Source organism: Salvia splendens, chromosome 8 (genome assembly GCF_004379255.2).
Source record: "Salvia splendens isolate huo1 chromosome 8, SspV2, whole genome shotgun sequence".
Taxonomy (NCBI): Eukaryota; Viridiplantae; Streptophyta; class Magnoliopsida; order Lamiales; family Lamiaceae; genus Salvia; species Salvia splendens.
In genome coordinates, this window is record NC_056039.1 from 25,634,394 (window position 1) to 25,657,588 (window position 23,195).

The 23,195-nt window shown below is 35.4% G+C and overlaps 3 protein-coding genes across 4 annotated transcripts; 2 read left to right on the forward strand and 1 right to left on the reverse strand.

The window, feature by feature from the left end:
* The first annotated feature begins 543 nt into the window (after positions 1 to 543).
* LOC121745622 (lipid transfer protein EARLI 1-like) lies at positions 544 to 1,221 on the forward strand. Its single transcript, XM_042139603.1, has one exon. The coding sequence runs from the start codon at positions 613 to 615 to the stop codon at positions 1,012 to 1,014; it is 402 nt and encodes a 133-aa protein (XP_041995537.1). The 5' UTR covers positions 544 to 612; the 3' UTR covers positions 1,015 to 1,221.
* An 8,624-nt stretch (positions 1,222 to 9,845) lies between these two features.
* Positions 9,846 to 10,639, reverse strand: LOC121745634 (14 kDa proline-rich protein DC2.15-like). The gene has a single exon (XM_042139616.1). It carries the CDS (start codon positions 10,566 to 10,568, stop codon positions 10,143 to 10,145), a length of 426 nt encoding a protein of 141 aa, XP_041995550.1. The 5' UTR covers positions 10,569 to 10,639; the 3' UTR covers positions 9,846 to 10,142.
* An 8,005-nt stretch (positions 10,640 to 18,644) lies between these two features.
* LOC121744101 lies at positions 18,645 to 20,115 on the forward strand. 2 transcript variants are annotated; one of them, XR_006038482.1, is made up of 2 exons: positions 18,645 to 18,940; positions 19,762 to 20,115. XR_006038482.1 is itself a non-coding variant. In XM_042137542.1 (2 exons), the coding sequence occupies exons 1-2, from the start codon at positions 18,882 to 18,884 to the stop codon at positions 20,065 to 20,067; spliced, it is 321 nt and encodes a 106-aa protein (XP_041993476.1). In that variant the 5' UTR covers positions 18,645 to 18,881; the 3' UTR covers positions 20,068 to 20,115. The 2 variants fall into 2 exon arrangements, 1 of the variants encoding a protein (XP_041993476.1); XM_042137542.1 differs by having other exon boundaries at positions 18,645 to 18,896.
* The last annotated feature ends 3,080 nt before the right edge of the window (positions 20,116 to 23,195 follow it).

Consider the following 23,195-nt stretch of genomic DNA (forward strand, 5'->3'; position numbering starts at 1 on the left):
AAATCCTTTCACTTTCACAATATAAAAATAGATCTAGAAACACTAGAAACCCACAGATTTAGACTCAAACCATCAATCTCCTACAATAATAGTACTTCACATGCATTCCAGAATTTATTTCCGTTGCCACCAAAAATAAAAGTACCTAATTCCACCGTGATTGCACAGTACTAATTTCTTTATTAAAAAAATTGCATTTCGAGAACTTAGTAAACAAGTGGCATTGAATTTGATAATATCATCCGTTCCAAGTAATATAGTCATTTTACCATTTTGGTACATTCCATAATAATAGAGTCATTTCATTTTTTTAATAAAAGTCAACAAATTTCTCCACACCTACTTTACTCTCTATTACTTTATTCTCTCTCTATCTCTCTACCTTTTTCATTTTCCATTTTATTCTCCCTTTACTTAACTCACATAACACAATTTTTCTTAATCCCCATGCCAAAAAGAAACGCCTCCATTACTATAGAACGGAGGGAGTAGTTAATTGCACCTAAGTTTCACACTTTCGCTCATAAATACCCCCACACATAACACATTACTGCACCATCTCAAACAACTCTTCTAATTTATCACCTCCACAAACCCTAATTTGTTTGAGAAATGGCTTCCAAAAACACATCAATTGCACTATTCCTTGCCCTGAACATTCTCTTCTTCACTCTTTCCAATGCTTGTGGGACATGCCCTGGCCCAAACCCTAAGCCAAAGCCGAAGCCGAAGCCGGTTCCAAGCCCTAGCAAGGGTAGTTGCCCAAGAGATGCCCTAAAACTAGGCGTGTGTGCTAACTTGCTCGGCGGATTGCTTGGCGTGACCATCGGCACTCCTCCAAAACAGCCGTGCTGCAGCCTCATCGAGGGTTTGGCTGATTTGGAGGCGGCCGTGTGCCTTTGCACCGCAATCAAAGCCAATGTTCTTGGGATCAACCTAAATGTGCCTGTTTCTCTTAGCTTGCTCCTCAATGTTTGCTCCAAGAAAGTTCCAAAGGGTTTCGTTTGCGCCTGAGGGGGCAGCCGCCCCTTCCCACCCCCCCTAAATGCCACCCTCTAGTGTTATTTGATGGAATCATGCTTTTTCCTAATAAGCTTTGGCTGGTTTCCTTTTCTTATGTTTTTGGCTAATTATTGTGTGAGCTTGGACTGTTATGTAATAGTTTGTCGAAATATTATTTTATATTTGCAGCAATTTATGATGTGACCAATTCCAACGTTACCATTTTGTTACATGATCTCATCAATGGGTTTTATGTCTTGTGTTGTTAATAGTCATCATTTTGTTTAAGATTATATTCCGTGTTATATCTCTTCTTTCACGTGTACTACATAATTTGGATGGGAATTTTTATAAAATGATGTTATCATAAATATAACATTAAAAGGCTGATAGAGTAATACTTGTACAATTGTACGTCTAATATTATTTCATGGCTTAAATCTCTCATAGTAAAAATAATTATATGTCGTTTTTCTTCGAATTGATCGATCTTTATTGATCTAGTTGCGCATGTAGTAAATTATGTAAAAGATAATCTGCAATAAGAAATGATAGTTGAAGTTATTTTTGATAATCTAATGCTCCTCTGTCCCCTGCAGATGTTTTCATCCCAAATTAGTAGACTAAAAAAGTAAAAGTGAAAGTGAATGAGAAAGAAAATATAATTCAAGCAATGTTAGATGGTGTTCGGTTCATTAGAAAATATCATAAGATGATTATATGAGATAAGTGATTCAGTTCCGGCAATCGACGCCGGTGATGCTGAAAAGGTGCCAAAAGTGTTATGTGTCCGAATAACTTGACGGTGCTTGCAAATCGAGCTTAGGGGCAAAATATACTATTTAAGTTTTTTGGGCTTTATTTTTAATTTCATAATTTTCGTTTTATTTCCTTTTTAGTTTCTAGGATTTTCTAAACAATTATAAATAGCAGATATCGTTGTTTTGACCGCGATTTTTTATTTTATACTACAGTGTAATATTTTCTTGTTTGAAAGAATTAGTGTTTATTTGATAATCTCTTAGTTCAGTCATTTTTCTACACGTCCTTTGCATCAATAAGCCACAATAAAATTTTTGTACGATTAAATTAGTCACATGGATGAAGGATGAGACACTTAATCAAGAAATACAATGTAATAGCATTATGGAGGCGGGCCAAAATATATTGTGATGGCCAAAATATATTGTGATGGCCAAGCTTTTGAGTAAAACTCAATTTGAAAAGAGATGAGATTTGTCAAGACCTTTATTCACAATTAACTATGAGAACACAAAAATGACAAAGGTGACTTATCTTTTGTGGATAGAGGGATAATAAAAATTAAAAACAGGAAATAAATATAAGCATGTTGTATTTCAAAATCGTCAAATAATAAAAAAGTGGCTACATTAAAAAGTTCAAACTAAGCGTAAAATGATGACGATGACGATGATAATAATAATAACGATGATGATGATAATAATAATATCTCCTCGGTTAAAGCTACTATAAACGTCCTTAAATTTACGAAAAGAAAACCCCAGAAAACAGTTACCAATGTTGGATCTATAAAGAAAATACAATTGTATTAAATTGAACACTAAAATAAGAGCTACAACTAAGTTTATAAGTGTATTAGTGGAGTCTAAATTAAGCACTTAGTCTTGGCAAAGTGCGATTTATTTTTTTAGATGAAAATCAATATAATAATTTCATGCAAGTATTATTTTTTTAAAATTTCATGCATAAGATTATCGTTGGAATGTTTTTAAAATTTTGAGTGAAAACTACAAAAAACTCACAATTAATCAGCGAAATTTAGGCACTTAACAGATTTAGTGATAGATTAAGTACTGACAGATCCGTCAATAATAAGTTGTCAGTAAAAAATATTAGTGAAGGACAAATCCGTCACTAAAGTTACAATGACGGAAATCAAGGCAGCCTCCATGGTAAATTCGGATTATTGACGGACTATTCTGTCACTAATTAGTGACTGACCTTTTTCAGTTGCTTATCCGTCACTAATCCCTGAAATTTCCACTGCCATCACTAATTAGCATTTTTTTGTAGTGGAATATTTGTAAAACTACAATTAAGAAAAAAACCGATTACTAATTAAGTACTCCCTCAGTCCCATTAGAAATGAAACGTTTTCCTTTTTGGGTTGTCCCATTAAAAAAAATATTCCTAAAAATTGTAACAACTCTCTCTCTATTTTTTCTTCTCTCTTACTTATTCTCTCTTCATTAACTCACAAAACAACACTAAATAAAATCCCGTACCGAAAATTAAATGTTTCATATTTAATGGGACAAAGGGAGTATGTATTTAATTTAATAGTACATGATTTACAACTAATATCAGTTGACTCGTAAGTTAGAATTTAGTTTATATCACTCCTTCCTTCTCATTTAAAATGATTTTTTTAATGTTACTTAGAAAATACTCCCTTCGTATTAAAAAAATAGAAACATTTGAAACGGCATGGGTTTTAATGCTGAAGAGAGCTCTTTAGATCTCTAGTTTGCGGAACAGAATTAGGCAAGTGGAGTTAACACAACTGATCAAGTCAAGTGTTGAACTGATCAAGTCGGCAACTATCGGGACGTTGGTTATGCAAACTTAGAGACTTAGGGCCTTCAATACCTTAACCCACAATACTATTAACTAGTAAATGGAAGCAATGGTCGAATCCCACAAGGACAGAGGCGGGTTGAGTTGTGTATGAGACATGTGGGGGTTGGCTGTTGCCACGCTTCACTACTTGTGGGTTAACTAAGACTAAGATCACTCAAGTCGTAAACTGACTCGATCAACTAAACTACCAACATGAAAACTTGCACACTACCAAACGCTGCAAACGAAAAGGGTGACAGTGACTGCAATCCTAACGACTATGACCTTCTTCTTCGCTAAGCAACAAATCAAAACACGGATCCATGCGATTTAGCTTAAGAGAAAACAGATCTAAAGGTCCATCCTACGTTCATGCAAGTTGACGAGCAAAAACTTAGATCTAACTATGATAAATCGAAAACAGAACAACGAAGGCAATCTAAGCTAGATCCATCCCAGAAATCACCAAATTCCAATAAACATGCATCGCATACTCCATACCAAACATCAGATCTAAACATAAATCATTGAATCATGCAGAACTCACTTCGAAATCAAAACAGAACTAGACTAGCAAGAAAAAGAGAATAGAAAACATTAGATTCAAAACAGCTTGCACTGAAAACTCCATTTCATAAATGATCTCCGGTAAACCAAACAACATAATTCCAGAACTTCAGATTCAGACGATCGATCAACAACATAACTCACTTCAAAATCATTGAATCATGCAGAACTCACTTCGAAATCAAAACAGAACTAGACTAGCAAGAAAACGAGAACAGAAAACATTAGATTCAAAACAGCTTGCACTGAAAACTCCATTTCATAAACGATCTCCGGTAAACCAAACAACAGAATTCCAGAACTTCAGATTCAGACGATCGATCAACAACAAAAGTATTGGAGTAGCAGCTAAGGGAAAACAGAAAGAACAACTGAATTGCGAAAAATCAAATAACTAAAACTGAATTACAATTGTTTGACGCCTCGGGGCTTAAAGAAAAATAAACTATGAAGGCTCCTTGGCAGATCTGAGTCTCTTCTTCCTTGATGAGGAAGAAGAGAGGAAGGTTGAAGTAGAAACCGGCTCCGATGACTCCTAGCTCCCATGCTCCATGCTTAACTAAGGACTGAGAAGTGACTGAGATGATATTGGATTCTCCCGAAAAGAACGAACTCCCTTCATGTGTCTTCTCTTGACTATTTATAGGATGACTTTAGCTCAAATCCCTAGGTTAAGCTCATCATGTCTTGACTTTAATGCCCCTGAGGTGACTTCTTCTTTTCTCTCTCTTATGACTCATCATCTCGTGTGTTAAACCTCACTTGATCAACTTGCTGGTTGGGCAGATTCTCTTGCTTGTTCGGAACTGATCAACTTGCCCTCGGATTTGGTCATTTCTTGCTTTATTTCCAAGCTGATCAAGTCGTCCATGCACTCCGCCTCTTCAACATTTTCCCGCCCCTGCACACTTAAATTCACCACTTTTCCGCACATTATCAACCTGGTTAGTGTAATAAACCCCTATAAAATCATGCTTGTAACGAGCCCTATCAATGCACAATTAGTAAAGTAAGTGAGAAAAATTGGTAAAGTAAGAGAGAAGAAAAGAAAAATAAGTAAAGAGAGAAGAAGAGAAAAAGTAGTGAAAATAGAGTTAGGAGATAGTGTGGTCCATGTCCTAAAATAGAAAAATTCTAAAGTTTTTATTTTTAAGGAACAACCCAAAATGAAAATAGTTGTTATTTTTAAACAACGGATGGAGTAATATATAAGGAGAAATAAAGTAGAAACTTTTTATATTTACAAATATATGTAGCTTCAAGAATCAAGAGCATAAATCCCAAATTAGGTGAGAAGTCTATTTCAATATCATTTTGCTCAAATTATGTGTTGGGCCGTAAGTACCCAAATCACATATATCATACTCCCTCCGTCCCAAATAAGTTGAATCATATTTCTTTTTCGGATGTCCTAATCAAGTTGAGTTATTTAAAAAAAAAAGATGTAATCATTCTTATTTTATTCAATCACATACTTTACTCTCTCTTTATCTTTCCTACTTTATTCCTCTCTCCTACTTTTCAATACAATTTTTTAATTTACGTGTCTAAAATTTTTGACTCAATTTAGTTGAGACGGAGGGAGTATCTTATCCTCAAATTAATTTCATATTTTTGAATTGTATTCATTTATATATATATATATATATATATATATATTTTAAAAATTAACTTCATATATTTATATCATATATATGAAGGAGGAAATTACAAATCAACTCATTACAAATCAACTCCTATAACAAGGAGGAAAGACAAATTACGCCACCTAGGATTCGAACTCGAGACCTCCAGGATGGACGCGGTATCCAGCACCCTTTACCGCTAGGCCAAGGGGCTTGGATTATTCATTTTTTCATTTTTATATATTGTCAAAACTAAGTTGAGCTTTTTTTTTTGGAAAAAACAAAACATCTAATCATTTTTATTTTGTTTGTACTCATAATTTACTTTCTTTTGTCTCTTCTACTTTATTCAGTTTACTATTTTATTTTATATTCATTTAACCCATTTAACACAATTTCTTAATTTTCATGTTCAAAAGAAATGTTCGACTTAATTATGGCAGAGTGAGTATTTAAATTTTATTTTCGTTATCTTTAGAACTAAAATAAATAACTCATATTTTTTTTATTTATGGCGGAGTGAGTATTTAAGTTTTTATTTTCGTTATCTTTAGAATTAAAATAAATAACTCAATTTTTTTTACTTAAATATAAAAATTTATATAATTCACCTGTCTTAAAATTACATTAATTTTATACAAAAATTTACATAATTAGCCTAAATTCAGTTGCACAATTTTAAGTCTGAGCCCTCACAGGGCTGAAAATCAGTCCCGACCCCTAAATTCTGCCCATTGCTACTAAGGAATACCTAACGTGGCAAATTTTTTAAATGAAATAAAAACAATGAATCTTAAAATTTTGGTACCCTAAAAAGTTTAACTTTGGGAGAAAACTTCGAAAATTATAATATACATAAGCCAGTTCTTCACAATAATTTTATAATTTTCAAAAAACAAATCATTCATCAGTTTACCTTGTTACATCACTAATTGTATATTAAGGTGGACGTAAAACACCGGTTTTGTCCCTGAGCAAATATGATCATATATTATCAGAATTATCCTGCTATATGTCATCATTATTCTAATTGTGAACCAGTGGCGGATCCAGACATTTTAAATTGGGGGTACAAATCAGATGTTAAATAAGTATATAAAAATAGGAAACACATAATTATAAACTATAAATGGAAAAACAAGTGAGGAGAAAATAACACGCCAACCACTGCACCACCAATGGCTTTTGTAATCCTAATATCAATACTATACTACATACACAATAACTTGGGGGTACAGTTGTATCCCTTGTTCTATGCTGGCTCAGCCAGTGTTGTGAACCATATTTTTATATTAAAAGAATTTAAATGCCTGATCAAATGTTTCAGTTATGACAGTACATTATATATAACATGAGCAAGCTACAAGCTGACAAACCACGAGTTTTTTGTTTATTTTTAAGTTGAGGCAATACACAGTATATCAAACTAATTTAACAGGTAAATTAAAAGAATGTTAAAGAAAATCTCATTAACGCAAAGGGTATTGTGGAGTGGTATTTGACTCATCCATTCTTAACTAAATGGTCTGGAGATCGGTCCATTCCTTTGGAATATGAAGCAGTCTTAAATTCTTGAACCAATTGCCTCACCCTTCTAGATGACTGCGTATCAGTACTGGTGAATAACCACTAAGTCCGCCGTTATCTAACAGCTGAAAAAAATCTCGGTTTTTCCTTTCACAATGGGTAATGATAAAAGCAAATAAAACTTTTAAATTATAAATGATATTTGGTCCTAAATTAGCTGGTAGTCTTAGTCATGGGCCATGAGAATAATAGTACTGCCCGTGACTCTGGATTTTGTTGAATTAATGTAATAAGCATTCATATTTTATTTCCACATTGATGGCGCATAACATGATAGGGTTTTTGTTTTTTAGTAAATTACAAACTTTTGTTCACATAATATAGGCATCATTGCTGACTTTGTTGTTCAGAAAAGATCTATTTATACATTGAGTGGAGTTAAAGGATGATAATTATTCCATTCGCATTTGTATTTTAGTCTCGGACAAACTGAGCTTAATAAGAACATATCATTACATGTGCTATATCATTGATTAGGGAGATCATAATTATGCATTTGTTGTAACTACCATATATATAGATAGAAATTGGGCTTCTAGGTGCGTTAGGGTGACACCAGTCTTAAAGTGACAACTTGACAACAACGTAACATTCAATCTGTGATACATAGGCAAACAACTCGTCATATGGTTCCAAGCAATCTGCGATACGAAATCAGATCACTATGGTGACACTATAATTAAAATGACAATCTAGGCAAGCAATCTACTATACATAGGCAAACAACTCGGCATATGGATCCAAGCAATCTGCGATACGAAATTAGAGATAATTAAGCAATCTCCTATATATAAGAAATCAAGTCTGTCATGTGACATGCTAAGATTGAATATGTTCTTAAGTCTAAGGGTTCTCATTGATGATATCATTTTAAATATAGTTATCATTTTAATGCAACCCTATGCCTATTTCTATATATTTATCGACCGCCATTAAAGTTAACAAGTGAAGTTTAGTGGTGGCGTTATGCCATCCATGCAAGGTATCATAATAATTATAACTATTAAAATATTGGAAAACTTCAATATAAATTTTGATTATTTGATATTACATACTCCATGAATAATAGTCGTTAAAATCTTTTATATCCACTCTCAATGTTCGGATTTAGTATCAGAGAAGAGGGGAATAAAGAATTGGGGTCGTTGGAAGGTACAATAGATCAGTATTAAGTTTGAGTTTAAGTTCATTTTTTATATTTACATTGGAATTTAAGGTTTAAGATAAAATTTTAATTTACTTTAAAATTATCTTTCTATTTTCTTGAATATATCATACCGTACTTGAAACCAATGATAATCTATAAAATCAATTTATAACACCCTAATATAATATATAAGATGGCAATAATAATACTCCATTATTAAGAGTAATATATTTATTATTATATTATATTATACAACAAGCTGAATCGCCTTGCTTTCACCCAGTCGGGTAGCTTTTTAAGGCACTTCATACTTGGCCGGATGACTTCCTCTAGAGCACGATTTTTTGCTTTACTACGTTCTTTGATCATTCCTTAGAGCTGTAGCGTTTTACTTCAAAATAACATCAGAATGAGTCTAATCTTCACCATAACAATGCATGGAACTAAAAGGAAACAAGATGTTACAGGCCAAACGAGAGAACTCATTTCAAAAGAGCTTTTTAGGAAACAAAGTCAGTCATTTAGTCTATAGACCCCACAACAATTGCTCTCACAACTGATGTGAGACATTAAATCCATAGTAATCGACTCCCCTTAAGGGCCAATGTCTTTGTTGGTTACGACCGAACCAATGTTTGGACTTTAGAGTAGTAACTCATAATTGACACTCATGTGTGCCCACTTCGTTCGTCTTTATTTCTCTCTTGGGCTTACTATTATTTAAACACTTTTTTATCACGCGGGCATCAACATGGCTCCATATCAGGCCGACGTCTAATATGTACTCCCTCCGTCCCAGGAAATATGACCCTTTTCTTGGAAGACACATGGTTTTATACACATTTATTTTAAAGAGTTTAAGGAGATAGATAAAAGATTATTGAGTGTTTAAAAGTGGTAGAATGAATAAAGTAAGAGAGACAAAAAGTTGTAGTGTGTTTAAAAGTATGAAGAGAACAACAAAAGAAAGAGAAAAGGTCGTTCGATATTAAAAATAGGAGAGATAAATAAAATAATAGAGAAAAAATAATTGAATATTTTGATTATTTCTTAAATAAGTAAGGATCATTTTAGTTGAGATGAACAAGAAAAGAAACTGGTCCATCTTTTGTGGGAGAAAGGGATTACATGTTATGTTACTACTATAATTTACTTTATTATTTGTAATCCAAATTATTCTATTTTGAAATAATTCACGGAAATATTGTCATCTTCCGCTCACTCTTTCAATAATATTCCACCGATATTTATTACTACTATAATACGCCATTCTATTCTGATGCATATGATGAAGAAAACATATGGTATACTCCCAATTTTGAGGTCCAAGCACAATCATTATAAATTCACAATTCTTAGACATAGAAAATTCAATCAATACAGCTTTAAATGGTACTAATAATTCATAAAAAGTACGTACTATCTCATTCTCACCAATATTACTTAGTTAGTGATCAGAGCATTGTACGACTTCTCTTACACTTGTTATTCATAAATGGAGAGTGCAAACTAAATCACATTAAGTAAAACAACATTCAGATTTCACAATCATGAATCCGATGAAATTTAAATGAATTGTGCATTTGATCAAATTATGCATTTAATTTGATCATTTAGGCACATTGGAAGCCCTTGGGAACCTTCTTGGAGCAAACATTGAGAAGCAAACTAAGAGAAATGGGAACATTAAGGTTGATGCCCAACACATTCGCCTTGAGTGCAGTGCATAGGCACACGGCCGCCTCGAGATCGGCCAGCCCTTCGATGAGGGTGCAGCATGGAGTCTTTGGAGGAGTCCCAATTGTGACACCAATCAATCCTCCAAGTAGGTCAGCACAAACACCTAGTTTTAGGGTATCCCTAGGGCAAGTGTCCTTGCTCGGGGTCGAAGGCGGGGGAGGGCATGGCGTCCCCTTAGGTGGTGGCGGCGGCGGCTTTGGTTTGGGAGTTGGGCAAGAGCCACATGCATTAGAAAGAGTGAAGAATGCAAGGTTTAGCACAAAGAAAAGGGCAATTGAGGTGGTTTTGTTGCAACCCATTTTCCCTCTTGGTAAACCTAATTTATTGCAAGTTTTGGTTTAGTGAGGTACTTTGTGAAGTTATGCAAAATTTGATGGGGTTTTTATAGGCTAAAAATCATGTTTATTCTTTGGATGAAATGTTAAAGAAATTGGTGGGAGTGGTGGATTGTAGCTGGCACAAGTAGCATAGGTTTGGCAAGTTTTGGATGCATGTGAATAAGGATTGCAAATTGGCATGTTGCTTTGCTTGGATTCCATGAAGATGGTTTTGTCTAAATTAGCTTAGATTGGGATATTTTAATGTGTTTTATACGTGAGAATACACTGAAAACCATGTCCCACAACCTGCATAGATTCATTACTACATTGTTACTTTTATTCATTTTTTTACATGATGCATCAATTATATTCGATGTGATTTGGATAAACTTTTTACGTGCAACTAAAAAAAGTGTTGGTGAGATAAGAATCCAAGGCTTTCAATATTGGGAATACTCTTTTCTCCTTACGCCATCAATTAGTCTTAGTCTTACAAAACTTAGATGTAATATACTACTCCCTCCGTCACATATAAAAGGAGGCACTTTTGTTGTGAGCACGAATTTTAAGAAAAATAAAAAATAGTGAGTCGGAAAAGTTGGTGGAATATGAGCCCATTTTTTTATATTGATTTTATAATAAAACATGAGTAAAGTGAGTTAGTTAGTAGAATGTGAGACCTACTTACTATTTATGGTAAAAAGTGAAATATGACTCTTATTGTTGGATGGACTGAAGTGACAAAATGTGACTCTTATTGTGGGACGGAGGGAGTATGTCCGAATTGGTTTTTAAATTGATGGTTTATAATATGTGGTTAATGTTATATGAGGGTGTTCGGTTTGCAAGACTGTATTCTGAGATTAAATACGTGGTGTGTTTGGTTCAGAGATTCAATCCCACAACTCAATCCTAGATGGATAATCATGGGATAATTAGTCATAACTAACCCCTGTAACTAAAATAATCTCACAACTCAGTCATAGATTATATCTTGATACTATTTTATCCAGAAAATCAAACACCATCATACTGTACAAAAAATAGTACTGCCTCTATCCCTGAAAATTTGTCACATTTCATTTTCTGCACTCGTTTTGAAAAAATGATGATAAATAGTTAAAGTGGAGAGAGGGTAAAGTAAGAGAGATAATAAATTAGATGAGAGTCTTCTTTACATTATTCTTTCTCTTATTTTATACTCTCTCCACGTTAACTATTTATTATCATTTTTTTCAAAACGAGTGCAGAAAATGAAATGTGACAAATTTTCAAGGACAGAGGGAGTATATGTATGGAAGCAGGGGGTGAAAATTGTAAAAATTTAGATTCCTATGCACATAAAATAAAATTTTAACTACGTGCACTGTTGATTGAACTAGTAGTGTTGAGTGACTTCCCCACATATTCAATGTTGTGCAACGCGCATGTCCGTATTGTATTAAGAACCCACAAACTTTTTTCTTGATGCATGGACGATAATTCACATGGTTTGATTATCACAAAATGTTTCTAAATATAATCACTAGTTTGTAGAGAGAAAAAAGTTCAAAAAGGAACAAATCGAGCATTCTTGTCCTCATCTAATTTTAAGTAGAAAATAAATTTTATTTAGGTGATTAATTGGATAGTTGTTGTACAAATATCATTGAGCTGGAGAATGGATTTGAGCATGTGCTTAATTGGATAGTTGATGTGTAAATATGAGGGTCAAATCATGTCATGTATACTTTTCTAGAATAACACACAACCATTATGATTACTAATAAATATTCAAATACTCTGGATATATTATCAAATGGTATGTTAAACTAATCATAGTTATAATCTCTCTTTTTTCGTTACATACTTGGATGTGGAAACATATATCATTCTTACACTATTTTTTCGTGTTGTATAATTTTACTAGGCTTCTCATAAAAAAAATTGCAAAGTAATTAAGTGAGTGATCTGATATATGCAGATGGTAAAACAAGAAGCATGTAAATCTACAAAAAATGACATTGAATCGTAGCTAGATCTAAATAACACATTCAAATTTAATTACATCGTTATCTACAACCATATAAACACTGCACACATGTATTGAGTCCCTCCATATCATTTAGAATATCCACCTTTCCAATTTAGCTTGTAATAAAATAAATTCGTGAAATATGAGACTTACTTACCATTTATGGAAAAGTGAAATAAGACTCTTATTGTGGGACGGACCGAAATTGCAAAACAAGACTCTTATTATGGGACGAAGGGAATATATAAAAGTAGGAACCACCTTCCACTAACTTTTTTCCTCACTTTTTTCCGTAAAAGCGAAGAATTTTTTAAAATCCATACCGATCAAAATTGGGACATTTATTGACGGACGAAGGGAATACTGACAAACACGGATTTTGCATGTTTTTAAGGCCTAGATTTGGCTCGTTTAAAATGTCAACCATGCATAATATATCCATTATTTCACATATTTCTACATTTTGATATTTTGACGTGTTTGTTGAGATATTACAGAAAAAATACTTAAAAAAGGTACTCCACAAAATAGCCAAAACTAAAGTCTGGTGCACCAGCCTTAGTTCAAGCCAATTTTTCCGGCAATGTCGAGGTCCAATCAGTTCTATATTCATATCATTCTCTTCTTCTTCGAAAGAGCTTCGCATGGATACCTTGAACGTCTCAATCGAAGTTCTTTGGAGAATGTTATGACCATTCTACGAACATTTCGCAGTGCAGTCAAACTTGACGGAAATTAGACGCAAATTCAAGGAATGAAAGAAATTGTTACATTGTGAAAGCAAATCTCTCCCATTTCTTGTAGGGCAGAACCTCCAATCCTTCTCCACACATAAATTCTTCCATCCCATATTCCACATATAATTCTCCCACTTCCATTGGAGCAGAGCTTTCCAGACAAAAGAAGACTGAAGATTGAACATTCAACCTTGGGTTTTATCAATTTTTTTATGTCTAGTACTTTAATTGTTGTTTTACTTGTCTATGGGTAGTAAACATCTATTGTGAAATTTTTGGTGAAGATGTTCAATTGATTTTTCTTGTTAGCTCTCGTAGTTATATGATTTATCCTTGTGCGTTCTATATTCAATTTATTAGCTATCTCTTGAATGCATGTTAGAGTTGATTAGAGTACTCGGGAGGAGAAATAATTGACTTGGAAAAATGATAATTCACACTTTAATTCAATTAAACTCGGGATACTTGAGGGGTTTTACGTGAGGTCTTTAGTTTTAATTGTTTTTGGGAGTTAGATGATAGAGATTTAAAGGGGACTTTGATATTAACACCTAATCTACGGATTCCACACCTTAGGAGGGAGTTTAATCTAGTTAACCGACCAACTTAATAACTCTAGAGACCGTCATTTAAAGAAGTCGATTAGATAACATGTCACGACCACATCTCCCTAGTCAAAGAAAGTGTAGCTATTTCGCGACTAAACATACTGAACTGTCTTAACTCATCATAAAAGTTACTTAATTCAAGAAAACATTGTCTGAATGTTATAAAGATAACAAAATACTGAATCAGAGTGAATTCTGGGACATTGTCTTTACTAAAACAAGTCTAAGTCTACGTAACGGAAGAGTTCCAAGACAAGTATAATATGTATGAAGACATACTACACCAGCTATCCTTCTACTTATTTAGCCTTCTGTCCCAACACCTCCTCTGCCTCGATCGATCAACCTGCACATTAAGGAAAACAATATGCAGGGCTGAGTACTTGATATACTCAGTGGCTTATGCCGAAAACTGTTTTCTTTTAATTGTCAGCCAAGCTGAGTGAACGCGGGGTTTTTTCTGAAAACAAGTCCCGGTCACTAAAATCTGTTATTTCTTTCTGAAATAGACTGCAGTCTTTTAAACTTCTGATGATATGCCATATCAGCTGTGTGAATCGGGAATGTGGCCACATTCCACGACCACTGGGCCGGCCAACCTGGCGCTAGCTCACGACCCCTAGACCGGCCAACCTGGCGCTAGCTCACGGTCCGTACGTGTACACTAGTCCGAGTAGGATTTACTGACCTACTGGGACTCGAATTCGATTTAACAGATAGGCAATCACAAACAAAACATGGCATGACAACTCACTGAAAATATTCATGCTTTTTCACATAAATTCTGAAAGGAAAGAAAGCCCACACATAATGTAGGATAGAAAAGCCCACCTCGTTTGCTTAACTCTTTCAAACGGGCACTGTCTGACTTGAGATTTACTCGTCGAGCGACGACGTCCCTTTTCAAAAATAATATACTTAAATTAGGCTTTAAGTAATCATTGATCTTGCATGAATGCATGCCTAAGCGTGATCTTTTATTTTATCTCTTTCTTTCTAAATATTAGAGATCTAAATTCTGTAATTAAATCGGCGATTTAAATTGTTCTGAATCCGGCTGCCTTGTTCGGTTATAATTATTTCCCGGATTATCTTAAGTATTTTAAAATACTTTCTTGGCTAAAAGTCCACTTTAGTTATTTTCGAAACTATTTCACACGGTTTAACCTTTCGTTCCTTCCGTGGTTTAGGGAATTAATTCCATTAACTCTTGGAATTAATCTAAGGCAATGGTTCCAACCAAAATAAGCTTTGTGGTCCAAACTAATTAAAGAGGGGCAGTGGCCCATTTTAATTTCTGTTGAATCTGGCCCAAGAGGAAGAGAGAAAGGAGGCCCAACTCCTTAATACTCACTCCCCACCGTCTGCTATCTCCCTCATTCCCCAATTTCTCTTTTCAAATTAGGGAGAAAGCCCTAAGTTCCTCCCTCTCTGAATCAGCGCCGGAAAAAGGCTTACTTCGCCGTAGGATCGACCTTGCGTCGCCGTTGTCCTCGCCATCACTGGGCTTGGCGGATTCGAGCCACCGTCGGAACAGAGGTGGAAGCGTCGACTCCGTGACCCCTCCTTCTCTCTCGACTGCTCTACTGCGGTGAGCACCGACGTCAGCCGCCAGCCCACTCCGCCGCCGCGACGCGCTGTGGAATTCTCACCAACCGCCGCCTGCCAGCTTCGACTCTCCGTCGAGCAGGGGTTCTGCCAGCGGTTACCTCCGCCGGCACCTTTCGTCGCTGCCCCCTTCGCGAGGCAGCCTCGACACCCTCCTGCGCTCGCACAGCAGCTGCTGGAGTCAGCGGTGCACGCCGTCGCCTTGCGAGGCTTCCGCCATCGTCGCTGATTCGCTGCTGGTCTGAGACTCACGCCGCCGCTGCCGATCTTCTTCAGCGGTGAGCCGTCGCGTGTCACGGTTGCCTGCGGTCGACTTCCAGCTTCACCGTCTGGTCGCCGCCAACTCCGACAGTAACTCCCAAAGCTAAGCCTCCTATCTTAGCTACTTAGCTTACGTTATGGGTTCAAAAACGGCAGAAGCTAAGTTCTCGTTCTCCCTATGTTCTTGCGGTATTTTCACTATGTTCAACCGATTATGTTTTGATTACCGTGTCTGAGTTCTAATTACGGTATCCTAGCATGCTTGTGATGTCTACATGATGACATGGGTTTAAGAAGAGTTCGAAGGAGGTTTTACCTTCGCTGTTGCGTATCTTGTTGTCCCTTACTCTCGGCTTTGATCCCCTCTACTCCCTCTTGCTGCTTCGGTCCCTCCCACTCTATGCCTCACTGTAAAACGGCTGATTTGGTGATGGGAAAGGGAGGAAGAGGCTGAGGGCTATTTACATTTATGGATAGGGAGTAACTGAAAGCTGCAAGAGTTTGTTACTTGGCTGGAAAGAAGGAGCCTTAAGGCTGCCTTATGTTGGCTGCCATCCCTGCAGCATTCTTTAACTGATTTGGAGTTTTGTGCTGCCTTGTACTTTGATTCATTCATGGATTTTGTCTCTTTTGCAGGTGCACACTAGAGGTGGCATTGTGGGGGCTGATTTCCGGACCATAGGAGAGGTATGAGCTGCCATCTGCAGCCTTGAAATGCTGCAGCTTGAAGGGAGGAATCTTGCCTTTCTCGGCCCAACTCTTCCTCACTCTAACGAAAGGTACTGTCACTCTTTCCCTTTCAATACCGATGGTTAGTTTGCATTCTATTTCATGCATTAACTCTTTTTTTTCGTGCGCTCTGGCAGGAGCTGCGGCTGGCCAACGAGGCTGTCTTCCCTCGTGGTCTTGCCCTCCTGGCTCGTTCGAAAATCTGGGGGCCGAGACGGCCCGGTGCCGAAGGCCAAAGTAGCCCTTAGGGATTTCTAAATGTTATAGTCTAGCTCGACTTTTATTTTCGTCGTCAAGGATTGTAATTTTAGTTTGAGATTCTGAAAATTGTAATTGTAACTGTACCCTTTTTCAAGAAATAAAAATACTCATTCATACTTTAATTGAATGTTCTAGTATTTTATTTCATAATTCCCGAGAAATCTAAGTCTCGGCTATTACATAACAACTCGTGATTGTGTTTGTGCTACATTAATTTGCATGTTTTGTATTATTTGTTTTTATGTTTTTTGTTATTTGTCTATTTATTTGTGTCTTGTTTATAAATAAAACCAAAAAGTCCGTGTCTCTAAATAGTATATGACGCTTAGTATATGACAGCCAATTGCAATCTTATTCTTTTTGTTCGATATCACAGTACTGACATTTAGGTATACTAGATCTACGTTGTATGCTTGCAAGTATTTTTGTGCTGTTAAAAAGTGCATCAAATACATTATGATGAATAAATCATTAGATATTGATTCTAAGAGAAATGTTATGCTACATACCTTATGCGAGTACTACCATTGTTCAACACATGTTTAACGATAGCTTGTTTTACTTTACATATTTAATATGTATATTCTAAATCATTAAAAAATATTACTGAAGTTTTTTATTTTATAATTTTATAAAAAACAAAGTTCGATTTATTGTTTTTATACATTTATTTAAAATTATAGAGAAAACAAGTAAATAAAATATTAATTTTTATAAATTTGTAAAATTATAAACTTGAATAATATTTTTAATATATTAAAATCAAATTAAATACTTGCTTTAATAACAACATAAAATAAAGTATGAAAATTTCCTTGGCATCCAATAGTAACAATTTTCGAACACAGATTCAAACTTTATTTTTCTATCAACTAGAATGACAAAATGAGTTTGTTAAGAGCATCCACACCCGGACCCACTTTTACTCTTTGCTCTTAGGCAAGAGCACAACACCCACATCCGTGCTCTTCCGCAAGGACAAGCTCAAGGGTCCCACCATTCTATTATTCAATTTAAATAAAAACATTTCCACAATATTAAAATGCATTAAAAATAACAGGAATAATATTATAAATTACAAAAAAAAATAAAAATTACATGATTAAAATCCTAAAAATTAAAATTTGCATAATTAAAGTCTTAAAAATTAAAAATTACATAATTTAAATCCTAAAAATTAAAAATTAGATAATTAAATTCATAAAATTAAAAAAAGCCCACTACTCGTGGTCGGATTTCGTCCAAATGTGTTTGATTAGGTTTTCTTGTAGCTCAACGTGGCTTCGAGTATCGCGCATTGTGTGCCTTATTTAGGCGCCGTGCCGCTGGCACGGACGGACGGACAGCATCCTGCTCACCGCTGCGAATGCTCTAGTACGACTTCATGTTAACGAATCATAATTGGTTTCAGTATGCTTAAAGTTAAACAGACATCCGCAGTAAGATGATTGACATATTAATAGAGGCCACATGCTTAGCGTCGGTTTCAATTCGAATCTAAATACTACAATAATTTTGTATTGAATATAACATCTCGGACCTTTCATATTATTAGAGTTCAATTATATAATATTTGAAAGATAGATTTGAGAACAATAATTCAATTATTAAAGAGTACTATTTGATATGATAATGACATGATTCACTACTAAAAAGGAAAAACAATATCGATTTAATTTTATGATAATGACATTTGATATGAGATGCAATCTCAGCCACTCATTTTTATTAAATGAGTGGTCTAGATTTTTCCACACAAAAAATATTTTTAAATTAATTTATTATAAAGGGTATAATGGTAATTTAAGTTAGAAACAAATGAAACACGCGTGGTTTCCAGCACTCCAATTCCATTCCCAAATTTCCTCCATTAAAGCAACGCCTGCACCAAATCTTCAACCAATTAGCCAATAGAAGGAGTTTCCGCCACCGTCTACCGAGGAAGCTCATGAGAAGATTATTCAAAGTAGGCGACTCGTCGCAGTAGTGGCTGCTAAGATCGGAGTCACTGCGGAAGCGCTCCTCCACCGGCGGCGTTCCGGAGGGGCACCTGCCGGTGTATGTCGGCGACGAGATGGAGCGATTCGTGGTGAGCGCGGAGCCTGACGTCAATATTTCTCTTCCAATTTTCAGGTTAGCATTCCCCGATTTTACCGATTCATTCATGAACTCCGTCGATCTCCAGCCGAAATTGATTTCAGATGTGGATGGTGGCGGTGACGGAGACACCGCGGCAGCGGATGGAAGGGATGGGGATTTGAGAGATGTGTTTGATGTGTTATTTTTGAGTTATTGATATTTTAATACGAGTTGTTGACATTTGATATTCTCGCTATTGATATGTGAATTACAAGTGTTGTTTTTTAGTTGTTGACAATTTAATACGAGCCGTTGACATTTGATATTCTCGCTATTGATATGTGAATTATAAGTGTTTTTTTTAGTTGTTGACATTTTAATACGAGTTGTTGACATTGGATATTCTCGGTATTGATATGTGAATTATAAGTGTTATTTTTTAGTTGTTGACATTTAATACGAGCTGTTGACATTTGATATTCTCGGTATTGATATGTGAATTATAAGTGTTATTTTTCAGTTGTTGACATTTTAATACGAGTTGTTGACATTTGATATTCTCGGTATTGATATGTGAATTATAAGTGTTATTTTTTAGTTGTTGACATTTTAATACGAGTTCTTGACATTTGATATTCTCGATATTGAAATGCGAATTATAAGTGTTATTTTTTAGTTGTTGACATTTTAATACAAGTTGTTGACATTGATATTCTCGATATTGATATGTGAATTATAAGTGTTATTTTTTAGTTATTGACATTTTAATACGAGTTGTTGACATTTGGTATTCTGGATATTGATATGCAATGATTTTGTTTGTTTGATTGGATGTGGTGACATGATATACTATCCTCTGTTTTTCTCCGTTGAAGGCCTTCAAGAGAGCTGCAGAATCACTGGAGAAGCTAATGGATGCCACGAGGGAAGAGCTGCCGGACACCATGGCTGCCGTTCGATTATCTGGGATGGATATCAGCGACTTGACAATGGAGCTCAGTGACAATGGTTCCGATTTGAAACTCTTCTGCTTCAGATCTCGCGAGCTCGTGGAGGTGACAAAATCGTCCAAGGATCTGAGGCACAGTGTGCCGGCGGTGTTGGAGGTGGAGGTTATCGACATGTGTTGTATGATCATAATGCCAGAACTTGTGTCAAATAAAAAAATTAAGATAAAATAGTTGTTATTTTTTAATTTCAAGAATTGTTTTTGAGTTGTTGACACTATATACAAGTTGTTGACAAGCTGTTGACATTTTGCTATAAGTTATTGACATTTGATATGCAGGCTATTGACATGTATTGTATGATCATGATGCCAGAAATTGGGTCAAATAAAAAAATTAAGATAAAATAGTTGTTATTTTTTAATTACAAGAATTGTTTTTGAGTTGTTGACGCTATATATAAGTTGTTGACAAGCTATTGACATTTGATATACAAGTTGTTGATATTTTCATATAAGTTGTTGACATTTGATACGAAAGCTATTGACATGTATTGCATGATCATGATACTAGAACTTGTTTCAAATAAAAAAATTAAGAGAAAATAGTTGTTCTTTTTTAATTATAAGAATTGTTTTTGCGTTGTTGACATTTCAATACAAGTTGTTGAACTGATTGACATTTCATATATATTACATACTGCTAAGTTCAAAAGTAAGAAACCACAATAGTTGTTCATGGTTTGTGTGGGTAGTGCAGGTTTTAGGAAAAAGCCTTCACCAACCCAAAGTTCGATGAGTTTAGAGGCACGTATCTCACAATCTTCCAGGAATGCACCCACGTAAAGGAAAAAACCTTGAAGTCTAGCGGGCAAGTAAAGGTAGCTCTATAGCCAAGATCTCCAAGTAGGAACCCTCCCCCATTGCAGCAGCATCAGCAGTATCTTTTCTGTCTCCTGAATGAGAAGACCACCAACCACAACCAGTGACAGAGGAAGACCTTTACATTTCTCGGCGATCGATCTTCCAATTTCCTTCAAGTGAGGAGGGCAGGGCAATGTAACATCATCATTATCATTTTTCAGCATATCACCGAAGGTAAGATAACAGAGCAACTGCCAGCTGTGCTCTAGCCCGAGCGGATGCATCTCATGAAGTAAACTAGATTTTTCAGAAATTTTATCAGAGACCTCCCGAAGCCTAGTGGTGAGAAGAATCCGACTGTCGTTCTCCTTATCCGGCAAAGCGTGCGTGATCCACGATTAGAAACTTGAGATTGTAAAGCTCTTGATGCAGGCGCTGAAGCAACGTCTGCTCATCGCCCTGAGTGGCATAGTGGCTTGCTTGTTAGTTCTTGCTCTCCATGATTACTAGCAGTTCATGACCTCACCTATAATTTATTTACTACTATTAAATATCAAATGAACTTTGTAAATTTGTTAAATTTAGTCGTACATCAAAAACATTATTCCGATAATTCATACTAAGAAACATGTTTTGACAAGCAGGACGAAATTAATTGATATCAAAATCATAAAAATAAAAAAATAAAAAAATAAAAACACTTTGACGAACTTTCAGTAGCCAACTTCATTTAGAACTTTCAGTAGCCAACTTCATTTAGAACTTTCAGTAACCAACTTCATTTAGAACTTTCATCAAACAGTTGGCAGAAAGATGCAACACTTACATACCGGCGCATAATTTGTGACGCTCTTCACACCTCCAGAACCACCGGTGCCAGCGCGATGGAACTCATCCTCAACGTACAAGCTGATCGGCACAGTCTCTTCCTACAAATCACAACAATTAAACCTTATCCACAAACTCCTTAATATCCCCTTGATTCAATCGAACTAAAATAGAAAACGTAAACACAACCTTGAAATAGTTTCCAACTGGAGAAGCATACACCAAAAATGTGTACTCGGAAGACGGCGCCAGCCCCAAAACCAACACCTCCCTATCAGCAGAGGCTGAATGTCAATTTGATTATGTCAACAACGATTCTAATAAGTATACACTATGTCAATAACAAGTATATCCTGTTTAAAGCAAGCACAATTATCTTATTACTATTATATCAATTGTTAAAGTTTATAATGTCAACAACAATCAAAACAAGCATACACTATGTCAACAGTATACAATATCATTTCAATGACAAGTATATGCTGTTTATAGAAAACACAAGTATATTATCATAACTATGTCAATAGCTATTGTATGAAATGCCAATAATCTTAAAAATTTTAAAAAATCCGTAACTGGAAGAAGATGCTTGTTCTCTTCCTTTTTTTCCAGCAGCATTGTTCATTTCCATCTCTTCCGATTCTACCATCGCTAATCAACAAAAAAAAAACAGCAGAAATCGAATTAAATAAAAAACTGCGAGATCTCTGCTGAAATCGCGAGATAAAAGCAAAATTCAGCATTGAAATGAGCAGAAGTCAGTATTTTAAGATTTTTCCCCAAATGTTCAAGCATTTTGATAAAAACAGCAAAGCGAAGTTGAACCTCAAAATAGCTGATTCCTCGACTTTCTGGATTCTACACAGAGCTCCGGCGACAAACGCGAAAACATAGGTAGCGATTTGTCTCACTAAAAATCAGTTCACATCCAACACAATTGATAATACAAAGCCTAATACCTCCAAATCCATACTCGAATCAACAATTAAGCTTCCGACGAAGCGACGACGTGAGAAGCAAAGGCTGTTCGGAGCTTCGTGCAGCAAGAGCGGCGAAGCGCGATGAACAGCGGCGACGTTAAACCGCGCGAGAGAGAGGGGGCGTGTCTGGAGGCGTCGTCGTCTCTGGCTTGATTGGTGATCGGCGAAGACGATTGATGGTGGCGATATATATTAGAGAGGGTTTTAGAAACTGATTTCAAATCTAATTTTATTTTTTTCCACCATTTGATTAATGAAATGACACTTATACCCCCGTGTTGACATAATGTGATAGTTGTTGACATTTCGTTAATCTTGTGGATTAGTGGCTGAGATTGCATCTCATTTCTCAATTTAGCTAAATAATCTCAACCTAACAGCACCCTATATATATATATTGTACAAACTCTAAATTATAATTTGGATCGTTAAAAATATCAACAGATGACAAAATAACATTAACAGAAAATATCAACACAGTGTCAACGGTTGACGTCGTGTTGATATTGTATTGACATTGTGTTGACATCAAAATCTTGAAATTTTACACTATGTTGACATTGTGTTGATGTTGAAGAGTTTTGAGTTTATATAATAAATAGAGTTTGCATTTTATCATTACCTTTTAGTTATAATACTCCATCCATCCCACTTTAAGTGGAACATTTCTAATTCGGCACGGGATTTTATG

Bases quoted from the DNA above. Each gene is read 5' to 3' on its own strand.
- LOC121745622 (XM_042139603.1), top strand. From the start codon at position 613: ATGGCTTCCAAAAACACATCAATTGCACTATTCCTTGCCCTGAACATT.
- LOC121745634 (XM_042139616.1), bottom strand. From the start codon at position 10,568: ATGGGTTGCAACAAAACCACCTCAATTGCCCTTTTCTTTGTGCTAAAC.